Below are 21322 nucleotides of genomic sequence, written 5' to 3' on the forward strand. Positions count from 1 at the left end.
ATGAAATACACAGTATACAAATGCACAAGAACGTGGGTAGGCAGAGGGGTAGGCTGTGTAGTTTCAGTGCACGCAGCGTGCCTGTAGACGTCTCCTTTGATGCCTTACCAGGGCACCTAACGTTTTAAAAAAATCAAAAATATTTCTAGAAATCTTGCGGATCCCATGTCAGCATTCGAAGAAAATAATAAAGGGTGGTTGTAGTCCAGTGCTTGGTTTGGAAGTGTGTCCACTTTCCAGAGAAAAGACAAAAGTTAAGCTAGGGTGGTTTAAAGGGGGTTGGTGAAAAGCATTCTGACCAATTTGCTTTCTGCTAAATTGGTGTTTTGTAACTAGGGGGCACTTCATAGGAGAACTTACTATGAACTCTCAAAATTCCTAATATACCCACAGCTTTGAAAAAAAATAGTGCTCTTGATAGAAATGGGTATGTTTTGAAAAAAGCAGCATAAAATCGTATCTACACTTTCAGAAATAATTCGTGATTTGGGGTTCCATGGTAGAGCCTAGTATTTATAGCTGATTCTTAAAATAGTGTCCACCTTCACAGAACCTCCCTCTCCCCAAACACTAATCAATCTGACAAATACAAGCTTTTATCCCTTTTTAATAGCACGTTTTAAAAGTCAACTGAAATGAAATTAACTGTAGTGTAAAATGTCAGTTCCAGAGAAAAACCAGACAGAACCTGTTGAAATAAAACTTTGTAATCAGTACAGCAGCAACAAACAGCAGCAATCTATGTTTTAAGAGAATGAAACTCGAACGTATCCAGAGGTAGTTGTGAATGAAGAAGGAAAACCTTGACAGACAATGTATATTGGAAAGACAACTGTCAACTGCTAACTGTGCTATTCCCAATGGAGAAAAATCACAAAAACCCAGAGAGACCACGAAGGGAGAGAATTTTGCCATCCTGCTTTCCTTGGTCATGGCAAAGTCTTGTTCAATATCCTTTCTGTGCAGAATGACTGAGCACCAAGTGAAAAACGTTTCAGTTGTACGCTCCTGTTTGTGCACTGGCAGCTGGGGACAGGATGGAAACGGAAAAAAAATGGAAAAGGAAAAAAAAAAAGGATCTCTGGTTCCTGGGGAGATGATGAGAATTTAGGTCAGATTCACCCCAAACTCCTCAGCCTGTTGCAATCCTAAATGCTTTGGCCTTAAGGCAGCTGGTTGGGGCAGGGCAGCACGTTGTCGACAAGAACACACAGGCCCACTGCAAAGGATTAGATAATTCTTGAACTATTGAAAATTGGGTGAAAAAGGTAGGATAACCTCCTCTCAATTATTCTTCCCTTACATTAGGAAAAAATAATGTCTTCATCCTTTTAATGTTGTGGCCTTTATCCCACTATACTCATTTCCCAGAAAAAATAAAATCCGCACAATGCTCTCAGTCCTCCTCCTCGGCAAACTTTCTGCCAGTGCCAAGTTATCCTTTTGGAGAGTATTATGGTCTCTCTGAAGCGGAAATTAGGATTGATAAGGAAGAACTAGGCTGTCCACTCTTTTCAACATGAATAAGTGGTTACTATAAAGATTTATAAACCCCTTTCTCGATAAGGAGTGTTCTGGAGAAATAGATCAAAAAACAGATATAATACAGAACTACATGAATTGGTAGGCTAAACTCTTAACCCTGTCAAATGAGAGGGGAAAACAAAATACAGAGTTCTCCCATTAAACATTACACATCAAATATGATGGTTGATCTGTTTTTACACTGTACTCTAGTGTTGCTGTTTTGACTGTGAGAACGTTGGAGAGATCAGGTCAGGAAAGGGGTGAGGATTCTTCGTTCCTTCCTCAGTCCCAGAACTTGACAAGAAATAGGAAAACTGAGCTGTGAGGTAGAATCAGTTGGCTATTCTCATTGCTCCTCTTCTGAAGACTCCTGGGAGATGTTGACCTCTTCTTCATCTTTCTCCTGCACAGGAAGAAAATAGTATCGGGAATACCTGCTGCTATATTGCTCTTGCTTTAAGACTAATCCTCATACTGTAGCAGGAGTGAGGAACATCTGGCCTGCAGAGGTCATTCCTCATTGCTGCACAGAGACAGCTGTTGCTCCTTCCTTGCACAGGGAGGAAGGTGGCAGTCAAAAGGAGGACTTCACAGGATGGCTTTCCTCTTCCCATTGTCATGCAGACCAACATGCCCAAGCAAAAACCTGTTCCTTTGTTAGGATTCATTTTCCATTTTTGTTTTATAATGTCATCAAAGCACCTACAAAATGAGAACCATCCAAGTTCTGGAGCGTTCGCTTTTGACAGTCTCTCTTCCTATTACTCCAGAAAGGAGGCAATTTATTGTACAACTGATTGGGATCATACACTGAAATCATAATTTTACAGAATATAGGAGTCTGCAGTTACCATAAAGTTCATTAAGTTCAACCGCTTGTTCAGTGCAGGATTTCCCCAAGCTATCCTCAACAGGTAACCATCCAGCCTCCATCTGAAAACCTCCAGCAAGGGGGAGTCCATCACTGTTCTAGACAAACTGTTCCACTGCATATACTTTGTCCTCTTTGGAAGTTCCTCCTAATATTCAGAGTGAATCTCCTTTCATTTAATTTCAACCCACTGATCCTCATTGTACTATGATATCTTCAGACTTCTGTTTTACAAGCCAAGTATACCTAGCTCCTTTCCTCATACAGCTTGTTTTCAGACCCCTTATTCTGGTAGGTCTTCTCTAAAGCCACTCCAACTTTTCCATATCTTTTTCTAAGTTAAAGGCCTAGAGCTGGACAAGTTATCCAAGAAAGACCCAACCAGTGCGGCATACAATGGAACTAATACAACATACCTGACAGGCACAAGGATAGGAGTTACCATAAAATAATGTTCACTACAAACACCTACGAAGTGAACTGCTTCAAACACAGAATTCATCTTGGAGTTTTGAGCTGTCATATACCCAAGCTGCCACAAGAGGGACAGAGTAGCATTAAAAACAAAAAAAGCAGGTCAAATGTCTAAGCTCCCCCTGCAGTCTCCTTAAAAGTTTATCATATCCAAGTAAACTCCTAACATCCACACTCTTCTAAACCTAAATAAGCAATCGTTTGTGTATGCGGGGAAATATTTCTTCCTGGAGGTCTCTCCTGCCTGCTCTTTTAAAACTAAAACAAATGCTATTGGAATGAGATGAGTCATGGTTGAGTGCATGTGTGAGTCAGCAACCTTGACTTCCTTGTGTTTCATTCATAAAAATACGCATTTAAACCACTGTGAAATGTGCCTGCCAAGTCTGTTCAGCAAGTTCTAGGGCAAGAGAGATCATTTAGCAAAGGAAGGAAATAACCACCTCTACTTAACCTCTCTTTGCTAAAAGAAGACACGCAGTGAGGCTCCTTTCCCAACCAAGTCTGAAAAAGCTTAACAGGCTCAAGAGAAGACAAGTGGAATGGGTCATGAAAATGACGTTTGCAATTTAAATGGAAGCGTAGTTCAGAGTAAGTTAATACATCCAGGTGATATTACAGATAGAGATAGAGCAGATTAAACCCTAAATTAGTTACAGTTCTTGGGAGTAACCCAATGTGAACACTAGAGGAAATGAACATATTTCTTGGTTTACCATTTTAATTTTCATTAATCGCCCCATTGGAGTGCACTCCAAATAATATTTTATTACTGTCCTTCCCCACATACCCTACTTCTCAGGGAGGGGCTTCAAAAATAATAGCATAATCTGAATATTTGAACTCATGTATGTCTAGCTGAGTATCAGCTTTAGGCAGAAAGGCAGCATAATGTTGCAAGCATGACATTTTAGCAATAGCAATTGCTACAATAGGATTTCTATTGCCAAATGTCCAAGTTTTAAGGAATTAAGGACCAAATATGTAGTCTAGCTTGTAATTTTCTATGTCAGGATTGAAAAGAAACCAGTTTTTTAAAGCGTTCACTGCAAATCTCATTCCCCATTTTGGAAGGCTGCCTCTCTGCTTATTAAGAAAGCTTCCAATTAGCTGTTTCTGGCAAGGAGTGCCCTACATTCAGCTCCTTATATTTTGGCAGCTGGTGACAGATGTGAACTGCAGTGCCATCAGCCACTTCTGATATTCAGAGCAAGATGGAGTACAGCAGCATGCTTTACATTCTAAATTAATGGCACAACTATTTTGAACATTTTCAGTTTGTTTGTAAGAATAAATGGGATTGCAGCAAAACATTTGTTATATCACCAACTCCTTCAATGAATGCGTCTTTCAAAGGCTCTACCCAGCCTGGAATCTTCTACGGCTAAAGTTTAGTTCATTTGAAAGAGAATCTTATTGCCTCCAGGGGCTGCAAAGCTTTGGCATCCTTGGGCAAGATCCAGTAGCACAGCCTGCCTTTCCTCCACAAGTCACCTCATCCACGAAGTCCCATATAAATTTTCTACAGCAACCTCAAAAATGTAAGGTTGGTATTGGCAATGTCATTCTTAATGCGCTTGTGGATTTCTCTCTGTTCTACGTGACCTTTTTGGGGGGTGGGGTCCCCAACAAAATATATGGCAAGCTGGCATGCTGTAAAGCACATCATCAGCTTCCAGTATCCTGTTTATTTCCATGAATAGCCTACCCAGGCATACTCAAACATAAAATAGAAAAATATGAAAACTATCTGATCTGAAGAGAAACCAGAAGAGTGGGAAGGTGCAGCTCAGAACTGTGGAAGCATGAACCCTGCCTAGAAAAAAAAATGCAATAGTAAACTGAGAGGATGGAGTGAGTCATGTGGGCTTAAAGGTGTGATAAAAGCGTTTGTCTCAGCTTGTCTTGTGATAAGTGATTGTTTTGTGACAGACCACATGCAATGAACAGCTATTTGTGACTGGACAGACCTCTCCTCTGGTAGCCATTTCGTCAGCCCCCCCGCCACATACTCTCAGAATACCAAAAATGTCCATTTGTTTAGAAATGGTTGGATCCCTGAGTTAAGATTGCTCCTGGGCACAAAATTGTGATATTTGACAAATTAATTTGGTAGCTTCTGGTACAAAGTGTATTTGGGTTCACCACTTTAATTTAGCACAATGTCCTAATTTCACCATAGAATTTTATCTGGGCCCCTACAGGAAATTTAAAATGGACACCTGCAGCTGATTCTAAGGTAAACCCAAAGCTGAGTAAGCCACTGATTTAAAGGGACTTGCCAAATATTCCTCCAACGAACATCTAGTCTTGCATGTTGTTGCTATTTTTATTACGAGATATATAGGGAGAAATGTGAAGAGGTAGGATATACTTCTGTCTACATGAAGAGGGTGTAATGGAACCTAATTATTATCAGAAAGAAGAAATAAACTGTAGTTATAGCAAAGTCACACAATCTTGCCACTGTGGTGAATAAAAGTAAAACAAAAGATAGAGCACATGATTTTACTAGGACCAACTGGAAAACCCTATTTTGTTGGTGAATTCTTGAATGTAGACCAGAATCTCTTCAGGGGTTATTAAAAGGAACGATGGCTTTAAGCAATCAAGGCCAGATGAAACTGACTGAAACTCACTCTGCAAGAATGCCATACTGGTAACACTAAATCTGTGCTAGTTGACAGAACAAGCCACTTCCTGTTACTCACTCCTGGGCAAGAAATAATAATAATAAACTGAAATGCATGTAGAAAATGTTGAAAATATAGGATTAAAAACACGATATACCTCAGAAAACCTCCCAAGCAATTAGACATAGCTTTGACAGGCAACATACCCTTGAAATTTCCAAAACAGAAGCATTGCGTTCCCTTATGCTGCACCAATAGCTTCCAGAAGAGTTTCTAAAACCCATCAGATCCATAAGAGAGTTGCATCTCAATTCATATTATCATAGAAAGATTCAAAAAGAGAATATACGCAACAAGATGTCTCAGTCCTCTTATCTAGCTTTATACCGCATTTTTCACTTGACATGGTAAACCTACCTCCTGCTGAGTATGTTGAAAAAGTGGCTATCAGAGAGGAATGAAAAGCATTGTCAACTCATATTCTGAGATGATGGCACCAAAGGCTGGTGTTATGGAACACCACCACTGATTTGTTCTTCAGACCTGGTCCCTACTCCTGCATGCACCATTTCCATCACCAGGTGCAAGCCCTACAGAGTATGCTGAAGACTGTTACATCTTTTCTACCTAGTAATGGTGAAAAGGATCTATTATTGATGAGTAGCCTTTGCACTGAGTTAAACTATATTAAGTTTAACTCAGTGCAAAGGCTAGACTCAGCTTATGAAAGGCTTGGGTCAGAAGTTTGTTTGCAAAATTCCAGATTTGTGAGCAACAGCTATGAATAGTACACAAACCTGAATTTGACAAAAGTTCATTACATTCAACATATTCATCTCTCTTAATCCAATAATTGTTTTCCCCATCCAGTGTACCCACTAGATGCAAACAGACTGAGATTCAAGAGGGCTATTCAGAGACTAAAATAACCTCTCCCTTTTTTCTTTCTTTCTTTCTATAGAGACCTCTTTTAAAAAAACTTACTGATTTTTTCGGTCGACCTCGAGGCTTCCTTCCGGGTGTAGTTACAGCAGCTTTCTGAAGAAACAAGGCATAAAGATGAACTTTAAATGAAGACACAGTTACAAGATGTTGCCATTTACAACAAACCCAGATCAGTTTTAGATTGGTTTGTATTCCTTTTTTAATTAAAAGGTTGTTGTGATATTCGAGCACTTTTGTCCAGAGGAAGTCACTGAAAATCAGTACCAGTAGAAGGCAGAGTTTCATTTAACATGATGAATTTTAAAGGAAACCATTCATTTTAGAACAGACTGTCTCAACTTAGCATCCTCCAGATGTGTAGGATGAACCCCTATTACCCCAATCTGGGTGTGTGAGACTGGTGGGACAAAGTTATGGAACTGGTGACCATCTGGTATTATCTTATATATGGTACTATACTATACTGTATGAACACTAGAGCTTCAAGCTATTAGGCAATATAAGATTTTAAATAAATAAAATAGATAATAAATATCTGGAAGGTACCTGGTTGAGAAAGGCTATAGTAGACCTGATTCTGTCTGAGTGCAAGCACTCCATTTTTAGGTTTTATTCCTGTAAAGTTAGATGCTCAACTTTGGGCATTATACTAGGAAACCTCAGGAACTACCACCTAATTCAGCATCAATCATATTTTGCTGTAAAATATTAGCTAGTAAACTATGACTTAAAATGAACACAGAATGACTGAATTTATGCATATGAGGAAAGGTTTGGAATCTGAATGTTTAAAATCAAAAACTTTGAAACTCAAGGTCTGTTTAATGTGTAGGATCATTCAAAAACCAGAGAAAAGGTATCAGCATTCCTGTATGTTATTCTTGATTATCTGGATGGATATTACAAGAAATATATTCAATGTATGAAATCAACGTTACTTGCGAAAAGGCATCCTAATGCTACTAGTTAAATTGTAAAATGATCCTTAAATACTCCTGCTCTTAACAATGTTCCAAACAACCAGCCATTAACACAAGACTCAGAGGAGCCAATAATGAAACAGAATAATGTTGATCAAGATAGCTCCAATCTATGATGTGAAACATTTTTTCTTCATCTGAACACAGCTACTCGTTTAATTTCCACAGCTGCTAAGCTAAATAGGAGTAAGAAAAAGTATTAGGTATGTTCGCTGCCTTGAGTTATTTTATAAAAATAAGAAAGGTGGGATAAAAATAAAATAAATAACATAAAATAAAATAAAATAAACAAAACTTGCAATGTAGGAGGTATCACAAACACGTAAGATCTCAAAAATTCTAAATTAACCTTGTAATCTGAGGATGTGATTCATACACTTTAAATACTTGGGTTGGCAAAAGTCTGTCTTTCAGTTGGCTTCTGTCTTGTCTTTTGGCATCAGTGCCACTAGTCCCTCCCTTGTTATTCTTTACCATCACAGCCACTCTCAACAGAAGCCATCTGGGTTCCAGCACCATGACTCAGAGCATGCAGGATATGAGTCGTGTATTTTCAAGACAGGTTTGAAACCAAATACAAACATACATTCTGTTCCTGGAACTTTCTACAAATCTCTTTCCCATTAAAACTCTTCCCCAGCATGTGTATGTTGTTCCTTTAGGCAGGAGTCAGGAAGAAGACAGAGATCTGTCCTCTTACCATCATCTGACTGGCCTTTGGGGTAGTTAGTACTCTGCTAGGTTTCTGCTTCCAGATACAGCATCCCAAAACATTCATACTCTGTATACAGCCCACTCCCATTTTTCTGCTTTAACTGTATTAAGAAAAACTCTGGCTGTGCAGTTCAAAGCAGAGGGTTATTTGAGTGTCAGGTTATTCCACATGCCAAACATCTTGTCTGAAATAGTTCCAAACAGCAATGAGGAACTAGCAGGATCAGTCTGGATACTGGAATAGAAGAGTGCTTTGGAAAGCAGATCATTTTCATGGCACCTCTTTGCAATTCCATTCAACTATACAGAGACAGTTGTAGGAGAAACTGTCAGGCCATGTGCAAAAGCTTGGCCATCACAATAAACTGTACCTATTGCAGAATATGCCTAATGTAAATTTGCTCTAACATCCGTAATAGCTATTTTGGATTCAAAAGGCCCCAGGAACACACTTGCCCTGTATAGATCTGATAGAGTATTCATGAGGAGTAACAGGAACAATGTTAAGAGTGAACTGGTAGAACGAGGTTGCCATTTACCAAGGCTAAAAAATATTCCCAAGTGATGCTGAGTACTCTTGTATGTGGGTGTGTCTAATCTTTTCTCCAAATCATAGAACAGGCTTGGTAAAAGTCACTCCAGAACTAGGTACAGAACAGAGATCCACAATTCCTACATCAGTAGGAAGTGTCTTCTTTATTACTAAGAGGAAGAGTAAAACACAACAGCTGCTGGGAGCCAGGTGCACAACAGAAAGAAGCAAATGTCTCCAGAACTTGCTGCATGCTCTCTTCTTGCTATATTTTATAATCTGAACAGATGGTGAGAGGCTTGGGCTAAGCTGAGGTGTCTACTGAAATAACCTTGGCAGCTTGGCTGCCAAATCAGGATCAAGCATCTGTTGCTCCAAAGCATCTGGAACAATGAAAAGATTCTTCTTGGTATCTAGTTGGAAGTCTTGGGGAGAGAGAGGGGGAAGAAAGACTATGCCCTTTATGGCTCGGGCCCAGTATTTCTGATTACATACTGCATATGTAAACAGCTGCCAAGTCATCAACTGTGGGATCATTTATTCAGTTCCTTGCTTTATTCCCAACCTTTGCTCAGTTTCAGCCACACAGCACTTGATGCATCAAGCCTTCATTCTTGACTAGCATGTGAATGGTACAGTCAATGTGCTATTAAGGATTAGCAGCTACAAAACAGAGGGAGCCAGGAGGTTAAGGCCTCAAAATCCAGAGGGATGGGAGAGAGAAGCTACCCCTCACAGTGCATTCCCCTAATAATTTACAATCTTCCTTCTGGGTAAGTGGGACATATCCCTTTCTGTTCTTTACAGATTCCAGCTGCTCGGAGACATACATTCGTACACACACACACAAAAGTAAATGTCACCAGCTGTCTAGCTAATTCAAGTATCTTTTACTGAAATGCTTAGATTTGGAAGTCTGTAGGATTCCATTATTTGTTCTCCTTTCCCCACAAGCTCTAAAATAAACAAACGTATGCTTATTTACAAGCATAGCTTCTCTTTTGAAATAGTTTTTCAATAATCAGACAATCATATAATGTGTGTAAGGGCTGTAAAGATCATCTAGTGTGGTCCTTGCTCAATGCAGGAATCCACTACTATAGCATCCCTCTGCTTAAGCTCTTGCCATTAGAAATTCTTTCTGATATCTGAACTATATCTGCTTCACTGTAACCTAAAACTGCTTTTTCTCTTGTCTCTTGAGTCAACATTTAACAAACCTACCCTATTTTATACATGATAGTCCTTCAATTATTTTTCAGGTTTATATCTTGCCTTTCCTTCAGAAGCTGAAAGTGGCATACATAATGCTTCTTCATATTGTTCTCCACAGCAACAATCCTGTGATAGGACGGGCTTAGAGTGTGTGACTGGTCTGAAGTCACCCAGTAAACTTCCATGGATAAGGCTGGACTAGTCTCCCCACCTCTAGCCCTGCACTTTTGATAATTACTCAGGTGGTCCTCATTTAATAACCACTTGTTCAGTGACTGTTTGAATTTATGACAGTGCTGAATGAGCAGTATTTATGACCAGACCTTGTTCTTATGGCTGTCACAGCATCCCATGGTCATGTGATCACAATTTGTTACCTTCTCTGCCGGCTTCTGTCAAGTGGTGTCAATGGGGAAGCTGGCAGGAAGTCAGAAGTCATGGTCATGTGAGATCCTTGCTTAATGACCTGCGTGGTCCTCACTTAATGATGGCAACCAGGACTGCTGTCACTAAGATATCCTTCCTACTGCAGTGCCCAGAACTGGATACATTTAAGGTATAAACTGCCCAACACAGAATAGAGAAGAAACAATGATTTTGTTTGTTGATTTTGTTAGTATGCTTCTATTGACACTGCACTGAGGCAATTGCTTTTTTTGCAGATGTGTCACACTCTTAGCTTGTGGTCCACCAAAACACCCAGATCCCTTTTATTCATGCGTTCCATTTTTCTTACACACAAATGAAAGATTATGCATTTGTCTTGTTGAAGCTTATCCTGTTACCACTGATCCTGCTTTTCAAGACCCTCTTGAATCTTGGTGCTGTCCTATAAGATGCATGCCATCCCATCTTGGTGGCATCCACACATTTTATAATCATATTTTCAAACACTGCATCTAAGTCATTTAGAAATACATTGAACAATGCAGCCTTAAAGCAGAGTTGAGGTGCTCTGCCCTCGCCTAATCATTGTTATCTCCTACCATCTTCTCCAAACAGCAGGGCTATCTCTTCCATTTCTAACAGTAGGCCTATCTCTTCCATACTGACACAGCCAAAAAAGTCTTTATTAGTTTTTTCTTCCCTTACAAATTTAATTTCCATTTAGCTTCTCTAATTTTCTTTTTGCAGATATTAACTACTTGTTCGAATATTTCTTTGGTGATTACACCTATCTTACATTTCCTATGTATGTCCCTTTATTTGAATTCAATCAAAATCTCCCTATGCATCTACAACTGTTTCTGAAGCTGTCCTCCACTTTGTTTTCCTTACTGGAATGGTGTGCAATTTTGCTTCTGGTATCCTATTTTATCTTGTGGTCCTCTTTCACCTAAGGATTTCAGTCCATGGGATCCTATCTAATACTTTTCTGAGTTTGTTGAAATTGGCTTTCCTGAAATCTAATCTTCATTTATGACTATGCTCTCATTTCCCTTTCTGTAGCATCTTGAAACTCAAGATGATGTGGTCATTTCTTCCCACTTCAACATCTGTTCTCTATTTTTTAGGATCAACTGTAGGAGAGGCAATCCTCTTTTCTCTTCTTCAACCTTCTGGAAAATGAAATAGTTAACAAGAGCAGTAAGGAATTTTGGGGATCTACAACACTGAGTTTGTTTTCCAACACATGTATTCATATAGGTTTAAAGTAGATGTTGCTGGGGTGGCTTTCACCTGAATGTTTCATGAGATAATAGGGAAAATTGATAGAGGGGAACATATATAAGGGAGGACTTGGTTGTCAGAACCAAGCCTGCCTCTGACTCAGGAAGTGAAACTTCTTCAGTCAGAGGAGGAAATGGAAACTTATTGGTCTGAAACTGGGAAAACAAAACTCCAGGCTGAGCCAGCAGTGCGGGAAGAATCCATGGCATTGATTGGGCATGATTCAGAGAACTTGAATAGGCCAATCAGCGCGTGCCAACGATGAGCTGAAAAGCGTGCGCAGGAAAAAGCAGCCCGACTGGCTACAGGAGACTCCAAGCGCACCAAAGAACGTTATAAAAGGCAGCTGTGCGGAGAGCGGGCTGCCAGAGACAACTGATCCTACAAGCCTGCAGCTTCGGAAGAAGAGTCCTTACTGGCGTCGGAGGCAGTGTCTGTGGCCGAGGAAGAATCAGCACCTGAGCTCCACTCCGAAGAGGAAATGAATCTTGTGTCTACTGCAACAGAGGAACCAGTGTCAGCCATGCCCAGCAGCCTTCACCCTGCATCCAGCCTTGAAACTCTGTGGTTGTCTCAGCAGCATAGTCAAGCTGAGAGGTTCTCACGTCGCCGCTTGTCCTCAGTCCTGTGCAACTTTGCAGACTCAGTCATGTTTGGGATCTTCACAACTATCTCATTCAGAATCTGGGTTCCCGGTCAGTCCGGGGTTTCCAGCCGAGTCCAGCCTTGCTTCAAGTTCCCAGCCTTGCTCCAAGTCTCCAGTCCAGAGAATCTAGCTGAGTCCGGGGCTTCCAGCCGAGTCTAGCCTTGCTTCGAGTTTCCAGTCTTGCTCCACACGTCCAGTCCAGAGAATCCAGCCTAGTCTGGGGCTTCCAGCTGAGTCCAGCTTTGCTTCGAGTTTCCAGACTTGTTCCAAGCTCCAGTCCTACTCCTAGCCACAATGTAGTCCAGAACCTTCAGTCTAGCCCAGTCTTGCTCCGGGTTCCAGTTCTGTATCAAGTCCAGAGTTCCAAGCCAAGACCAGCTTTGTGCTCAGTTCGCAGTCCTGTTCCAAGACCAGTGTTGTTCCAGTCTGAGATCTGCTGCCTCCAGCACACTGCGTTCCAGTTGCATCAAGCCTTCCTGTCCAGTGAGAAGTCCTGTTTCGCTGTCTGTCGTGCCCAGTTGGGCTTGTTGATTCAAGTCTCCATATTTCAAGGACTTAATTATCGTAAATATTTAATAAAGAGTGTTTTATAAGACCGTGCCTGATTGTATAGTCTGAACAAGACATTGGTGATCCATAGAAGGGTGCTCCTTCCCTCCCATATCTACAAATTCTACCTTTCAACAGCTTTCCAAATGTTAGGGGAAAAGACCCCATGGTACTTTAGGTGCCATATTATTACCATATGGAAAAACCAGACCTAGAATTCTTATACTCTCTAGTTTCATCCTAGAAACTTCAAAAACATCAGATTCATATGCACAAAGAGATAAGGAATTGGAAAATGTTATATTTAAAAAAATATATAGAAAAAATTTGGAAGCTACAATAGTCCATTTGAGAAAAAATATGTAAGAGAAAATGCCTAACCTTTCTAGAACTGTAACTCACCTCTTGTAATGGTATGTGGGAATGATCCTGGGAGACAGGGGAAAGAGCCGCAGCCAAGGCAACGGTCGGATAAAAGTTAGCTTAGCCAGTAGAAGGAATGTGAGTGTGGCAAACATCTCAGAAGGGACCCTCCCTAGTTTCTTGGGCTGCAAAAGTGATGGGGAGAAATGTACTTTCAGACTTGCAAGATTCTGTTAATGTAACCTTACAATAAAGTAGAGCTAGTACTTCTGAGTGTGCTTCTTGTCTGGACTACCTTGCAAGGTTGACATTCATTCTGCAGGCTAAGCTGCCTCTTATCCAACCGTTGCCCTGGCTGCAGCTCTTCTCCCTGTCTCCCAAGGTCATCCCCCCATACTATTACACCTCTTCACTATTGCTAGCTGGTCTTAGGAAAGGCATTAAAAGATTGTTCCAATACATTTAATGTGTGGAGAATGCCACTGACCTTCCCTATGGCTGGTTCATTCTCCTGTGGGATAGCTATTTCTGTTCAAGCAATTCTCCAGAACAGTCTTTACAGTCACTGTCAGTTGACGTGTAGGTATATGTGCATAAAAATAACAGAAAAGAGTACATGATTGAAGATGATTTCCAATTCATTATCCAGCATCCAGAATACCTACCCTTCCCTTTGAAGTGGCCTTGTTTTTGCTCCCCTTTGGTCTACCACGTGGTCTCTTGGGTATTGGTGCCTCACTGGGTTCTTGCTAGAAACAAAGAGTATTACAATAACTGACAGAGAAATAAATGTAACTAATGCTTGCATATCCTCTCAGGGCATTTTGCTCCCTACCCAGAAGTCACAATAAAAGAAACTAAAGAATCCCACCAAACTTCAACCAATACAGCTAATTCAGAAACTTGATATCCAGGCACATTAATTTCTGGTACAGTCTATAGTGATTGAAGTATACTGTCAAATATGTACCACCATGGCATATTTTAAGTGGTACAGCCTACACAATTTTTCCTATACTTAATTTTATCATATGGTGGACACTCTTCAAATATTATATAGCTACTGTTTCTAATTTCCTGTAACATTCCACTTATAGCTGTAGTATCGCCTTTCTTTCTCCAGAAAAATTGTCACACTGTACTCCTTCAGGTAGGTAGAAGAGGTGGCAGTTGATGCTTCAGATCAGCAAAAGGACAGACAGGCCTGATTTTGATCTTTGTCATGCAGAACCAAGAGCAGCTATAGTATAGATAGAATCAGGGCTCCCAAAACTTTAATCAGTGACTAAAAACCCACAACCGAGCCTCCCATTTGCAGCCCCTTAGCACATCGACACAATGCAACAAAAATTAAGCAGCAAAATGACCAAATTTTGCTTGTGTAAGTTTGATCCATTTTTCATTGCGGTTGGTGGCTTTGAGGATGGGAATGAAGCAATTTGCAAGAGAGGTTTCCCAGTCTTAGTTTTACTCTTAACTCCCTCAAAAGCTAGAAAGAGCTCCCTCAAATTAACTAGGGCCTGTTCAATGACATCATTGTCACTAGAGAGCCTCATAGGACTCTCCAGATGTTTAGGAGATTCTCTTGTGACACCCTGACTTCTCAAACAATGCTCATTCCAGTTAGATGAAAAAAAGTCTGAAAAAATGGCTTATATGTTTTCTTCTGGTAAAATAAAAAAGAACATGGAACTGCCATTAAAGTTAAAGCTGTATTTAGGTATCTTGGAACAATACTTATTTCTAGAATCCAGCCCTATATATACACCCAGGTTATATGCTTTTAAGTTATTTGTTTCTTTATTTAATTTATTTTATAAATTTATTCACTGCCCATCTGCCCCTCACGGGGGGACTCTGGGCGGCTTACAATAAAACAGGATTAAAATTCAAAACCATTCCAAATACGATAATACAATACAATAAAAATATAATAGAATCTAAATGGCTAAAAGATTTTAATCAGTCCGTGAGTGTAACAAGCCCCTCAAAATCACTTTAGGGTGCTATAAGTTATACACACGTGTATAAGTTATACACACAGAATATTAACTGAACCAACTTTTAATAGCGTGTACATTTGGAAAATCTACTGAAAACCAGCTTTTCAAATATGCTATAGTGAGAATGTTACTGCAAATACACAGCTACATTTCCTCCCTTATTTAGTGAGCCCTATATCACTAAAGAGAAATATACTTTGAAGTAGCAGAAAGGATCATGGCCAACATGCTTGCAGGACAGGCTGTATGGAACGCTGTTTCTTAGTTGCTTACAGGCATTTAAACTTGACAACAATAAAAATACAGTAGGACTGAGAAGCCTCATTTTAATAAACTGCACTGTAATGGACTCTTACCCAATTTTTAAATGATGTCATTACAGAAGTGATGCAAATGATGTCATTGTGATGACATCACACAAATAACATAAATTTCCATGATGCCTTACTTTCCAATTCAACATACTTCCTTCAAAAAGAGCTATGTCCTTCCTACAATAAGTGCACTGAAATGAGGTTTCACTGTAAAGGAAAAAATCAATAGGGACAGAGCAGAGAGATTGGGCAGAGAGTGAAGATCCAAGAATTGTGAAGTGATTCCTTCAGCTATCAAAATCTTTTCTTGGATGATATTACAAGTGGCAATACAGTAATACAATAGTACAATATTACTTATAATACAGTAGTGTGAGAAAATATGTGAACCCTTTAGACAGACAATGTTTGCTCAGTGTGTTCAATGAAAATATGATATAGTACACTGTATTAGGTGCTTTAGAATCTCTACTTAAAAGGACTTAGTTGAAGCTCTGATCACATTATAGGTGACAATACTGTAGACAGTTTTAAAGGGTTCCCAAGCTTTTATCACTTTAAACTGAAATAATCTCTAGAAGGAAATTCCATTCTTTCTGGGATCAAAAAAAGCTACTCTAAGGCAGCACTGAAGTGAATTGCTCTCCCAGTGTATCAGGATAATGCATTAATTGAAGACAGCCTAAGCTTTTTTGTGGCTAAGGTACTTTCTAGATGCTTCAGGAAGGAAAATATTCTGATACTTGTGAAGTATAAGAGTCGTTGTTATACGAGATGGGTGGTGAATAAATATGATAGATAGATAAATTTTAAAAAATGGCCAAAGATTCAGAATTCGCTTCAGTACTCCTCTATAGAACTGCGGTTGTCCCAGACAGAAAGGAGTTAGACTATCCCAATTACTGCCAGCATCATAAAGCAAGATGCCCTGATTCCCAGAGTTCTTTCACTAAGTATGTAAAATTAATGTCCTACTGACCTGTAACGTTTATTGTCTATCATCAATAGCTTTGGTTGCACCACAGTAATACTGCTCTGTATTTCCCTTTTACTATGCTTTAAGCAATAACCAGTCAGAGGCAAGATTCATAGTACACCTTGCAAAAGCTTCCCAGTAACACAAGGGAAGTTGAATACTGTACAAACCTGAGGTTGCTTCCTGGGCCGACCTCGTCCTCTCTTCTCTGAGACATCTTTGTCTTGTTTAGCAGACAGGGGTTGGCTTGATTTTGCACTGGATTCACTCATCTTCCTTCTTTTAAAAGGACGGAAATAAAAATGATTATTTTTTTTCCTCTCAAAATGTCAATATATGTAGATTTCAGAGGACTGAAAGTACATTTTATTCTGGCCACTAGATCATCAAATCTTACGAATAGGTGTGAACAATGTAAAGCGCCTCTAACAGGCTCTGCCATCTCCCTGCCTAGACAGAGAAAGAAAGGCCCACAGAGTCTATGCTTTCAAGAGGTACTCTTACCCAAGCAAAGAGGAAATGGCCCTCTATTTGCCTGAGTAGGAAAAGCTGAGTGCTTTGAAAAACAAATCTATTCAGATCAGCACACTCCAAAAGCATCCAAAGGGCTCCTGTTCTAAATTTCTGTGTCTGTGTGTGTATCTGTCTGTCTGTCTGCTTCACTAAAGTACAACATACAGGCTAACACGAATATCATGAATGACCATTATTAGAAGAGTTGGCTGCGCTACTCTGTCATCCTGCCAAGCATGAGTCTAGAACACTTCCGATTTTTATTAAAGGCTTCATGTTTTACTGGGCTAAGAATATCAGTGCTTCATAGAAGTTAATCAGACTCATTTCACATTTATTGTGGTACCCACAGATTATGAGCCAGCTCTTAGAATAATTCTTCTACAACTACCACCTGATTAAATATGTAATTAGTCATTAGTTTTATTCCATGAATTGATTATTTCATCAATGAACTATAGAAGAATAACCAAAGTTCAGAATGAAAAAGAATGTGGTTTGTTTTAAATAAAGCCTGCAGCAACCTGTGCATTCTTCACAGCAAAAGGCATTCCCTGCTGTAGAAAAGGAGACTGTGTTTACAGGCATCTGCATCTTTTGTTTTTTTAGTAAGCCCTTGTACTTTAAGGTGTAATTCACTGAAGATCCTTTTGAGTAATTTTCTAAGCAATAATTCAATTAAGGCTTACAATTGCTATAGCACTACCAGTGATAAAATTACAATAAAGAGAAATTAATATCCTAGCATTTTGTTTCTTGCATAGTCCATCTATGCTTCAATTGTAGAAATATACAAAGGAAACTTTATTTAATCCTACTGGAAGCACTCATGTTCAATGACCTTTACCCAGCCATTACTAGGATAGTATCCTATAACACTACAGCTTTATACCAATGAATTCAGACCCCACATGTAGCTGCAGAGATGGCCAATCACCTGTATATTCATGCTAAGCAATAAGGAAGATATTTTCTCCCACACAAACTAGTGCAGATAAATTGTAAAATAATTTCTGATAGAAGGCATGGGGGGGGGGCACACGAAAAGAAGAGGGGCAGCCAGCCCAGTCTCCCTTACTTGTCCAATCCAAAGATCCAGATTGTGCAAGAATAAGAATTTAGGAAGCTAGTTATCACACAAAGAATTTGAAAAATAGGGAACATAGGGCAAGTTTATTTAAAGCCAAAATGCATGTAGTAAACATATTTTAGAAAGTGTAAGGTCTTCTGTAAGACAAAAATTAAATAGAACTCTACAAAAGTTACTAAGGACAATCAACAGGAAAAATGCATTACAATGACTTATGACATCCTATTTAAATTAGGTCTAAGCCAATCATTCCCAGTTTGAAGCCATCAAATGGGCTTAGGTCTTTATATCCCAAATCCCCATCTAGCACGGCCCATCAGGTTGAGAAAGAAGGGCCTAGATATCGTTTCCTCTTGAAGGCCAAACTCATACCAATTGTGCTGTTATCACTATGACAACAGCACCTTTCTCTCGGTGGGACAAGAATCACACAAGCTCTGTCCTACAGGAGGAATACAGTATCTGAAATGCCACATAGAAATGGGAGGGATGTTAAACCTTACTCATACAGCACTACGTTGATCAAAATGAGAATGTCAACGTGCCTCATATACTTTTGGGTTGTTCTGCCCTTAGCTACAATCCCAACAGCACACAGCAATATCCTACTTCTTCCTGCATCTATATGTCTGCATCTTGACAACTGTCAGAATCTATCAGAAACAGGGCCACAAAAAGGATAGACTACCTGCCAAGCTGTTTCCATGGTGACCCCTAGGACCAGGGGGAGTCACTACGCAGTGACTCCCCCACAATAAATACCAATGCATCAGTTTGAAATGCAGGGCACCACCTTGTCCCCAGTTCTAAAAGGCTCACATCAACCATGTTTGACTAAACCATTTCACTGGCCTTTGGGTAACTACAGCCTATCATCCAAACACAGATTCTCTCTATTGGCCCCTGAACAGAAAAGAGAAGTCCTCAGCTTTTATATGCATTCTAAATAGAGAGGTCTGCTGAGATGCTGGCATACAGATTCTTTCGCCTAGCTGTTGGCAAGAACTGACAGCATCTTATCAGAAAACCCACAAAGGATTTTGACTAAAAAGAGCCAGGGCTGTTTGTGTATGATAATCTAGAGATTTATCGAGGCCCCAGAGGAGGTTGAGGTCAGCCCCAAAAACAGTACATAACTATCCCAAAGAATGAAAATCAATCAATCTCTCTCTCCACTTGAATGTCTAATGTAACAATATAAAAAACAAAGTCAATGTCCTAATGCCTTTGGATACCAGAGCTTTTCCTCCTCTTAAATCAGATAACAGGGCTTTTTCCTCTTAAGTCAGAGTCTTGTTTACATCCACGTGCATGCAAACATGTTCCTTGGTGTATGCCAGGCTCTTCTCCTGCCTTTAATGTTTGCTTAGACCCCTTTAAAATAAATAAATAAACAAATGAATAGAACCAGTTTGGTCTAGTGGTTAAGGTGCTGGGCTAGAAACCAGGAGACTGAGAGCTCTAGTCCCGCCTTAGGCATGAAAGCTGGCTGGGTGACCTTGGGCCAGTCACTCTCTCTCAGCCCAACCCACCTCACAGGGTTGTTGTTGTGGGAAAAGTAGGAGGAGGAAGGAATATTAGGTATGTTCCCCACCTTGAGTTATTTATAAAAATAATAAAGGTGGGATAGAAAACAAACAAACCAAACAAGAAAGGAAGAAAGAAAGAAAGAAAGAAAGAAAGAAAGAAAGAAAGAAAGAAAGAAGGATGCTGTAAAACCCCTCCCCCTCTTCAACTCCAATAATATTTTGCAGCTCCATATAGATTATATATTTATCGTTTAAAAAAAAAGTGACTGTGTATCTTACCTGCCATGAAAAAATAATTTGGGATGGTAGAGAGTGTATTATGGGGGCTAGGGGGGAGCAACTTCACCAGTTGTCCTTCTGGCAATGGGAGTTTTGTGACCAGTTGGTTCCCCCTGCCATTGTTTTGAGTATGAGCTGCTCTCCCCATCCCAGGACTACATTTTCTGAGCGTTCTCACAATATGCTCTTAATTTCCAAATGTGCCTTTCCCTGCTCTTAAGTACACCATTGGAAGCTTAGTCTGTGGCACTGACAACTTGAGATGGACATCTTGAAACTTCCCATAAGCAAAGGTCTAAAGAATACAGTTCACAGGATTAGGTGTTTTTAAGATATTCAGAACACTTGGTAAAGCTTTATTATTCACAAATATTGCCAGTAGCAAAAGTTCATTTATATCCTTATTCCTAATTGCAAAGCATGCAGTTAAAAGACTTCACATTCCTTTAGATTACAATATTATCTAAATAATTTTTCTTCACAGCTTATATGTTCAAAAAGCTGACAAAAGTCCATTTTTCTAACCAAACAAAATAAACCAAGAAAACAAAATTATGAGAGCTTTTATGAGATGACCATATGAGATTTTTGGACTTAGAATCAGCTGCCTGCAGGATGTAGATATTTCTAGGAACACTGTTTAAAAATAAAGATATACCCCAGGCAGATTTATGAACTTTGAACACAGAAACCTACTAGTCTTTTTACAAATATATATATATTGACTCATGCTCAATTATGGAAGTGACTCATACGTTTAAAAAAAATCTGCATTTTTAAAAGAGCCAGACACCTATAAATAGTCTTTAGAAATCTAAATATTTAAATATGATCACGCTGACTATAGAGTAAAACCTAGTGAATTTAGTGTGATTTACTTTGGAATAAGTTTATAAAGGATTGCACTATAACTAGTTTTTCAGGAAGTGCTATGAAAATATGGTCTCTATGCCAGCTCCATCCAACCATAATTGAAGGTGGCCAATCTTTTTCAGTCTTGTACCAACCTTACTCTTTCTGCACAGGCTTGGTGCTACATAAAGGCATGATCAGCAATGTTGTAATATCACTGGAAAGTGCACAGCCAGAATATTCAAATCCTTATTTTGGGGGGAGTTTAGGAAGTGTTTCATCCCTTAAATCTCTCAAAATAAAAAAGGGAAAAAATGGTCCCATTCAATTTGGGGTTGCAAAGGGGTTCTGAGACAGGTGCACACAGCCTGTAAGCTCCCCACATATGATATAGATAAATAGATCTACTCACCTAAGGTTAAAAAGCCACCATCACAAACCGCACTCTGAAGCCATCAATACACTTTTACATAAGTACATATTTATCACACTATTACCTTTTGGGGTAAGTGAAATTATGCAAAAGAAGCAAGAAAGAGTAAGCTGAAGAAATTAAACTAAAATGAAACCAAAAAAAAGCATAGCTAAAACTATGTTACACTGACACTATTCACTATACTCAACATACTTTCCTATCCTTGAAAAC

General features: G+C 39.5%; 1 protein-coding gene across 1 annotated transcript in view; it reads right to left on the reverse strand.

The window, feature by feature from the left end:
- Positions 1-591: 591 nt before the first annotated feature.
- HMGA1 (high mobility group AT-hook 1) overlaps positions 592-21322 on the reverse strand; it is a 28662-nt gene continuing 7931 nt past the window's right edge. Inside the window, exons 2-5 of the mRNA XM_063297630.1 lie at positions 16584-16692; positions 13786-13869; positions 6490-6543; positions 592-1930 (exon numbers count right to left, since the gene is read on the reverse strand). Of these exons, the coding sequence (XP_063153700.1) occupies positions 1874-1930; positions 6490-6543; positions 13786-13869; positions 16584-16685 (297 nt within the window). The 5' untranslated portion in view covers positions 16686-16692 and the 3' untranslated portion in view covers positions 592-1873. The remainder of the gene's footprint in view (positions 1931-6489; positions 6544-13785; positions 13870-16583; positions 16693-21322) is intronic.

This window comes from Candoia aspera, chromosome 3 (genome assembly GCF_035149785.1).
Source record: "Candoia aspera isolate rCanAsp1 chromosome 3, rCanAsp1.hap2, whole genome shotgun sequence".
In the NCBI taxonomy this organism is placed as follows: Eukaryota; Metazoa; Chordata; class Lepidosauria; order Squamata; family Boidae; genus Candoia; species Candoia aspera.